This window comes from Panicum virgatum, chromosome 1K (assembly GCF_016808335.1).
Source record: "Panicum virgatum strain AP13 chromosome 1K, P.virgatum_v5, whole genome shotgun sequence".
NCBI lineage: Eukaryota > Viridiplantae > Streptophyta > Magnoliopsida > Poales > Poaceae > Panicum > Panicum virgatum.
The window spans coordinates 44,557,831-44,566,056 of NC_053136.1; the positions used below are offsets into that span (position 1 = coordinate 44,557,831).

The 8,226-nt window shown below is 57.9% G+C and overlaps 1 protein-coding gene across 1 annotated transcript; it reads left to right on the forward strand.

Moving 5' to 3' along the window:
* Positions 1-3,423: 3,423 nt before the first annotated feature.
* LOC120711561 (ethylene-responsive transcription factor ERF039-like) lies at positions 3,424-4,514 on the forward strand. The gene has a single exon (XM_039997127.1). It carries the CDS (start codon positions 3,582-3,584, stop codon positions 4,287-4,289), a length of 708 nt encoding a protein of 235 aa, XP_039853061.1. The 5' UTR covers positions 3,424-3,581; the 3' UTR covers positions 4,290-4,514.
* Positions 4,515-8,226: the final 3,712 nt, after the last annotated feature.

Consider the following 8,226-nt stretch of genomic DNA (forward strand, 5'->3'; position numbering starts at 1 on the left):
CTGCAATACTATCCCCGTGATGGGCGTGCTTAAACCGCCAAAGATCTACCGGTGCTGGAGTTGGACGGTGGATCAGCGGCAGATCCGTCCATCTCATGCCAGCAGAATTTGCAGGCTTGGGTAGTCCCCATCAGCGAGTCTGAAACGAACATGACACCATTCATGCCATTTCGAGTGATTTTGGTGATCGAATGACAACACAACACTTGGATTAATATGATTGTTAAGATGATCATTCTCAGACTTTTAGGTTTAAATGATGATAAAGAGAAAGAGAAGATAGGCGTAGCAAGGCCTGAAGGACCGCCCCTACGGGGGTTCCGCTACCCGGTTAGCGGACGGGGGTCGAGGGGGAGCCGCCCTTCACGGGTCTCAGGGCAGCGCCCTGAAAGCTCTTCGGTCAGTAGCACCGAAAGAAACGACGCATGAGCATCGGTGCATCCGATGGTTGTCGGAAGAACCGACGCCATGGTATTTTGGTGCAGAAGGAAATCGAAGCCAAGTCAGCTTATAGGCACCGGATGAACCGATGGTTCAAAAAGGGGCATCGGTGCATTGGCGCGTACTGTGTTCCAGAGACGATGCAAGTCACGCAAGAGCCAAGTCTTCAGCACCGGTTGAACCGGTGAAGTATCGGTGCATACCATCGGTGTAATGACGTCAGCAGAAAAGTTGAGTGCTGTGAGTGACCGGTTTAACCGACGGCTAAGCATCTGTTCAACCGGTGGTCACTGAGTCAGCTGTCAGGAGTTCAACGGCTACTTTGGGTCTGAGAGTGACCGGATGAACCGACGCTACCCCAGGCAAAGGCATCGGTTCATCCGATGATACGCAGATTTCTGCTGACCGTTGGAGCAACGGCTACAAGACTTGGTGGCCTATATATACGCCTCACCCCGGCCATTTGAAGTTTGCTGGAGTTGCTGGACATCCCACACACACCCAAGAACATCTCCAAATCATACAAAAGCATCAAGATCATATCCTTAGCCCTTAGCACACTTTGAGAGTGTTGTGTAAAGAATTAGCTCTTAGTGAGTGAGATTGCAAGGCTTCGAGCCTTTGTGCTGTGGTTCATTAGCGAACCAAAATAAGAGCTTGGTGCGCCGGCACCTTTGAGCGTGAAGCTCGCCGGCAATGTCATCGACCCTCCGACTTGGTGTGGAGCGGCGACGACACTTTGTGCGGGGGACGTGGAGACCCCATCCTTTGTGGAGAAGCTTCTTAGTGGAACCCGGGGCCAAGGTGACCGTGATTGTGTTCACGAAAGAGACTTGGTGGGCGAGTAGCAATACTCTTAGTGAGTGCTATAACAACGTGGATGTAGGTGTGTCTTTGTGGCTAACCGAACCACGGGATAAACACCCGCGTCAAGAGTTTGCTATCTCCTATCCCGCTCCTTAAGCTTCCGTATTTCATACTAGCAATGTGTATGTTTTTACTTTCATAGAGTAGTTTTTGATAGAAAAGGTTATAGGTTGCTAAACTCTTTTGGGATAGAGGTTTCACACTAGAACAACTATAGTTGCACATCTAGATAGCTTGTTTTAGTTTAAATTTTGTGCAAACTAGTTGGAGGTCTAAATTTTTTAAGTGGCTAATTCACTCCCTCCTCCTCTTAAACTAGAACACCCGATCACTTTCAGAGTCGCCCTACCCAAACCCAACCCCAGGCAAGGCCATGGAATGGAATCCTTGTCTTCACAAGGCTACAAGAGAATGTCTCGGGGTTCTCTGGCTGTGGCTCACGCAACACGAAGTATCAGCACACTGGCCATCAGAGTATGAGGCAACGCTACGGGACGAGAAGGACGGCACGGCGGCGGCGAAAAACGCGAGGCGCGCGCGTGCGCGCGCGAAGGCAAACTCTGCGCGGCCATGATGCCGCCCGCGGAAACACCATGACCGGGGTACAGGCGCCATGGCGCCCACGCGTACGGCTCGGCGCCCGGCCGCCCGTTCGGATCCGGGGCGACGACGCCCGGCCGGCGACGGCGACGAGCAGAGGGGTGGGGCGAGCCGTGCCGAAAATATGGGGAAAATCTCTTCGTCTACGTGGTGGAATCCTTAAAGCTTGTGGCCGTAGCTAGGATAATTAAAGGAAAGTGAAATCGCGTGAGGTCACGCGTGCATTTTACTGTCACAGGATCCCGTCCAAATCGGGGAAGAGTTGGACGCGCCTGGACTGGCTCGCGTACATGTAACACGCTGGTGAAGCGCAGCCACTGGTCTCCGGGCCCCACTTTTTTTTCTGAGGGCTCTCCGGGCCCCCACGTTAAGAAGACGCACCGGCAACTAACTCGCACTCGCAAAAATGCACGGGCTTCCAGTCATGTGACGAAGCTCATACACATCCTCGCCGTCTTGCTTTCCATGGATCATATACTGACTCGCGTTTCACGCGACACTAGGTCTCGTTAAGGGTTTTGAAATTTAGATTATAAATTTTGAAATATCTGTCCGAGTTCGTTGATCGATCTAGTTTGAATCAGGTTGGGGTGCACATGCTCGTCTTTGAAATTTCCGTTTTTCATCGAAATGGAAATAGGTCGATCCTAGTCTCGGAAAAAATGTAAATAAGATACTGTTTCAACAGGTTTTGAATTTTTTTTTGAAGGACTATTTGGGATCCGGATCGAGGTATTAATATGGAGACATTTTAGCATGTGTGCGCTCTGGAGTCCTGACGCTCCCATCACCGAATCCCTGTGTCTCCATGCATTGGCTCCAAACAGAAGTGCGCCGGTTCATGAACTTGCAGCTCCATGCGCGACACGGGCTACGTATGTATATCTGTGTGACCAGCATGACGGACATGTAGCAGCTGCTGCCACGCACAGATGTCATCGTGACAAGCTCGCCATTAACTCCCCCCACCACGACCACCAGCAGCGAATGCAAAAGGCAAAAACACATGGACACTGAAATCGCACTCCATTTTAAAAATCTGCCTCAGTCCGAGAACGGCTGGCCTCAGAGTTCATTTTACAGTTGAAAACGTACGTACACACGTCCCGTTTTACTGCTCTGTACCTATTCTTTTCCTCATGCTTAGACGTACGTACAAAGAGGACGGTGAGGTTCAGAGGCTATGATTGCAAAGTTCTGTGATTTGACAGCGGAATTGGCAGGTCGTGGCGGCAAAAGGGGAGAGGGGCACACACAGCACTGACAGGCAAAAAAATGAATGACTGATTTGGGGTACCTGACCCTGTACTACTGCATGGCTTACGTTGCGGTTAGCCGGAGATTACGGTAATCGCGTGGAAGCGAAACACCGAGCCCAGGCCCAAAAACCTGTCGCGGTGTCCCATGGTCAATCGGCATTCTCCCGGCCGGCGCACTATTCCCTTGCCCGGCAGGCCGCAGCGGCATCGTTTTCCTCTTTCCACGTCGCCACGAGGACGCCCGCGGCGCCTCATCTCCTCATCATAAAACCCCCCTCGCTCCCGCACCCTCAGCTCCCACCTCACCACTCGCCTCCTTCGTCCGCGCAGTCACACTCCTCCCGGTGGGCGGCAGCAGCAGCTCCCTGCTGCCAACCAACTCCACCAACGCACACACGCACCACCACAGCAGCGATGGCCATGGAGGAGGACTCGTCCACGGGCTCCGAGCCCACCACCTCGTCCTCCGCGGAGGCGCCGGCGTCGCCGACCGCGACCACGGCGTCGTCGTCCTCGGACTCCTCCTCCCCCGGCAAGGGCAAGAAGCGCCGGCGCACCAAGGACGGGCACCACCCGACGTACCGCGGCGTGCGCATGCGGGCCTGGGGCAAGTGGGTGTCGGAGATCCGGGAGCCGCGCAAGAAGTCGCGCATCTGGCTGGGCACCTTCGCCACCGCCGAGATGGCGGCGCGCGCCCACGACGTGGCCGCGCTCGCCATCAAGGGCCGCGCCGCGCACCTCAACTTCCCGGAGCTCGCGGCCGAGCTCCCGCGCCCGGCCACCGCCGCGCCCAAGGACGTCCAGGCCGCCGCCGCGCTCGCCGCCGCGGCCGACTTCCCAGCGCCCGCCGCCAATGCCGCCAGCGCCGGCAAGGCCGCCGACCCCGACGACGACGGCCCGGACGCCAGCGCCGCCTCCGCCTCGCCGCCGCAGCCGCAGGACACGGACGTCAACCCCGACGACGCGCTGTTCGACCTCCCCGACCTCCTGTTCGACCTCAGCAGGCACGGGCCCTCGTCGTGCCACCAGCTCTCGTGCGCCGCGTCGTGGGACGACGACGCGTGCTTCCCCGGCGCCGCGTTCCGCCTCGAGGAGCCGCCGCCGCTGCTGTGGGAGTACTAGACCGAGCCGCTGCAACCTGCAGGCAGGAGCTCCGTGTATGTCCTGTATGTAATCGCCGCGGTGGACCAGAAAGAAACCGTCATCCGTGTAATTGCAAACCATCCCATCCCAGCGCTGGACCAGAAAATGAATGGCCTAATTTAGAGGCATTCCTCCTCGTGTCTATACTCCCCAAATTTAGAAAGCAAACCATGCTTCGTGAAAGAAAAAAATTCTGTCACTCCAGCTCGCTCGCTCCCTTCACTCTCCTCCAACCTGTCGCCTGTCTTTGCTTGGATTGTGGGGCAAGAATATGTGCACGACTAACCCCTTTCATTCCCTTTGGGGATTAGTTTAAAAAAATTCTTCAGCAGTAGCAAGCACTAGCGCCAACTAAAGGTGAATAGTCGATCTATCTAGCCCGATTCGACTAATGCCACACGAAACGCTTTAGCCAAAGACGACGCGCATTTTTAAAAAATTACGGCCGGATTCGGCAGCCAGTCGATCATCCCCAACCCAAGCCTCCAGCTCCTCGCCGGCGGCCCGGCACGAAACGGAAAAGCGCACGCACCGATCGGTCGCGAAGAAATTCACCCGAACTCCCCCACCCCCGGCAGGACGAACCCTTGCCTTTTCACGCAACAACGACGGCCGCATGCAGCCTCTAACTGCGCGCCAAAAACCGCGGGACGGCGACCGGCCGGAGGCTCGCGGGCGCGAGAGCGACGGCGGCGGTGCGGAAAGCGGCGTGCGTGTGCCGGTGTGCGGGCGGAAGGGCGGACGGCCCCGGCCGTGAAACGGCGAGGGAGAGGAGGGGACGATCGGAGCGCGGGTCCTGGTCCCCGGGCGTGCCTGCGCGCGTCGCCCTCGTCGTGTCGTCCCCATCGGCCTTGCGCGCGCCCGCGTGCCGGAGAGCTCGCGTTCGCTTGGCCGTATGCGCAGCGCGCACCTGCGCGCTCGCGCGCGCGGCGGTGGCGCCTTGGACGCTTCGTCGGGGGCCGGGAGGGGGTGACGCGGACGGCGCCGGTAACCGGGGGCCGAGGAGGACCGCGGGGTGGTTGCGCCCGCATAAATATGGCACGGTTTCCTGGCCGGGGCGACGGGCGTCGCCGATCGTACCGCGAGGGATAAGGCGAGATCCCGAGGGCGTGCCTCCCGTCCGTCCGCCCGCGCCTCCGTCCTCTTCCCGTCGTCGTCGTCGCCGCCGCCGCTTTATCCAGCTCGAGCGACCGAGTTTAATGCCGCTGGAAGGGTGCAGGTGCTGACCATACTGCTCCCTGCTTGGACCTTGGTGGAGGACAGGCGGTTCGTGCTGGCACGCACGGCGAGTTGCCGCGCGCGGCTCGTGGCGTGGCTGCACAAGCGCCGCGGGAGGCCCGGACCGGTGGGTTAACGGGCGGTGGCGCGGCTGTACGAGTCGCCGTGGTTTTGCCGTGCACGAGACCTTTGACATGGCGCGTACTTGTGGGGGAAGGCCCAACATTTTTGCTGGACAGGTCATCTCATAAACAAAGTGCTGGTCATCGAGCGTATGAAACAAGTATTGTTAGGCTCGGCACCGTCCGTGTTCGCGGGATACGGGATCCTTGTTTTACGGGCTAGCTCAGCTCTGCTTGATCTGTGCGTGCATTTCCTGCAAGAATCGGGGGGTGGTGGTAGGCCGGCCGTGCGTATCCATCGGGAATCCACATGCGACAGGGAACGGATCGGAGACCAGATCAGTTCGTGCGATGGGGTGCGTGTTCCATGTACTCTTATAGCAACTGGTATCAGGAGCGAGGTCAAAAAAAAAAAGTGCCAGGAGCCGAGGAGCGGCGCTACCCCTTGGGCCCTGATGTAAAAATGTCGTAGCAAGGAGTACGTTAATGACTGTAGTGAAATTCTAACTCGTCAAACGCTCGATTACTTAAAGTACCACTGCCAGGTGCGTGCATGTTTTGGCACCTTCTTTGTGTTGTTAGCGAGTAAGTACCGGCTAATAAAGCCGAAAATATGTGTTTGCACATGGTCATGCTTTCAAAACAGTACTGCCGGTACTACTCTGATTAAGGTATCGTCGGTACTGGCACCTGTATCATAAAAATTTGGGTACGAATCTAATAAGTACTTCTTAAAACCTCTCCCCTTCGCCTGTTTTAAATTCCTTGTACGTGGGCTGTTAAGAATTTAATTGCTAATCAAGTAGGTTCGGACAGGCATGATGCCATACCGTTTTATTCTTGTAGGGAACCTATATGTAATGCCAAACTTTTTTTATTTTTTATCTAGGCTCATGCCTTCAGGAATAAAGGCAGAGCTAGACAACAGCATCTTTGGAGCACCAATTGTTTATCAAGGAAAAAACGAGAACAAATCTTTTCTTTGTCCACATCGTGGCTAGTATAACCAACTCAGCAAGATATTTTCCCCAAAAAATTAATAAAAAAACAACGCAGCGACGCACACAGATTTGAGATTTCTGTAGTTTCCGGTGGGTCCATTTGTCCAAGAAGCATGACGCATGCTCTACGTCCGGCCACCCCACCTACCTACCGTGAGGCCTCATGGGCCCGTCGGGCGGGGTCCAACTACGGCGGCCCATGAGGGTAGCGACCAAGTCCTACGCGAAGCTACCGCGCCCACACACGCAAAGCCTGCAGGGTCTCCATTTTTAGCGGTCGTCCTCTCTCTCTCTCTCTGTCCTCCCCGTTCCAAAGGCTGGGGCCATGCTGTCGTGTCGCCTCGCCGAGTTCGGGTGGAGTCCAACGCCAGGTCGCTTCCCGTTTCCTTTCGTCCACGAGATTAAATGGACTAATGCGCCAGGACGCGCCAATAAGTCCCACCAATAATGGCGGTAGGGCAGCCGAGCAGGCCGGCACCCCACCCAGCGCTGCCGCTAGCGGCCGAGGCCGAGGAGGCCCCCGGCCTGGTGGCGTAGGGCGCGCCCGGAAATGGTCAAGAGCCCCACCAGGCTGAGCGGGCTCACGTCGTACGGACGGCGCCCGCCATTTATGATGCGCCGGAGTAGGTGGTGGCGCCTCGCTTCAATGGCTGCGCCGGAGGCGCCGGCCGGCCGTGCTGGGCTGTGCTGCCTCCGGCCCCCCCGGCGGACCCCCGTGGTACGGTGGGGTTTGGCGCTCGCGGTCGACCATGCCGGGGCGAGGTGAAAAGGGCCAGGGGGGGAGGTCGACCGTCGACGCCGCGCCAACTGGGCAGACCAGGTGAGGTGTGCGGGCAGCAAGGGCAGGGCACGGCAGGGAGCCGGCCGGCAGTGCTGTGCCGCCAGCGTGGATGGCAGCGCCTGCCTGCAAAGGCTGCATCAGCAAAGCGGGCGGCGTCGCGCGCGCGCACGACGGAGGGGACGCCAGCAGGCACGGCCGCACGGGGGAAACGAGCACTGCACTTGCGGCCAGCCGGGCAGGAGAAAAAACCAGTCGTATCGAGAGGCCAGGGATCCGGCCGGCCTGTGGTTGGTTGGTTGTCGCCTGCGGCCGGGCGAATGAATGAATGAGGACGACGTGGTGTTCTCCCATGCAACAGTGGCGATCGTGCCGTTGATGCATGCATGGCCACGTCGAGGTCGCCAACACGAGACGATACTGTTAGCGTACAGCCCCATCCCGTACCCCGCCAAGTATAGTACAGTAGGGAGTGCGGCCGGTAGCGCGCGGGGGGTGGGTGTCCCGTCGGCGTCGCGCTCGCTGTCACCTGAGTGACTCCTTTGTCTCCCACGTAGCCCGCCCGGCGCATGGTGAATTGGTGATGCGCATCCCCAAACCACCCCTCCAGAAAAGAAAAGAAAACGATACGAGCCGTCGACAACGCAATCGCACGGCGGCAACAGTCACGCCCAACGGGTGACGGAGCATGCATGCATGGGCATGGGTGCACTGCACGGTCGCCATGGCCGGCGTCTCGATCCTTTTTTTTTTTTGCTCCCCGGCCCTGCACAGGAGCACAGGTCCCCATCGTTTTC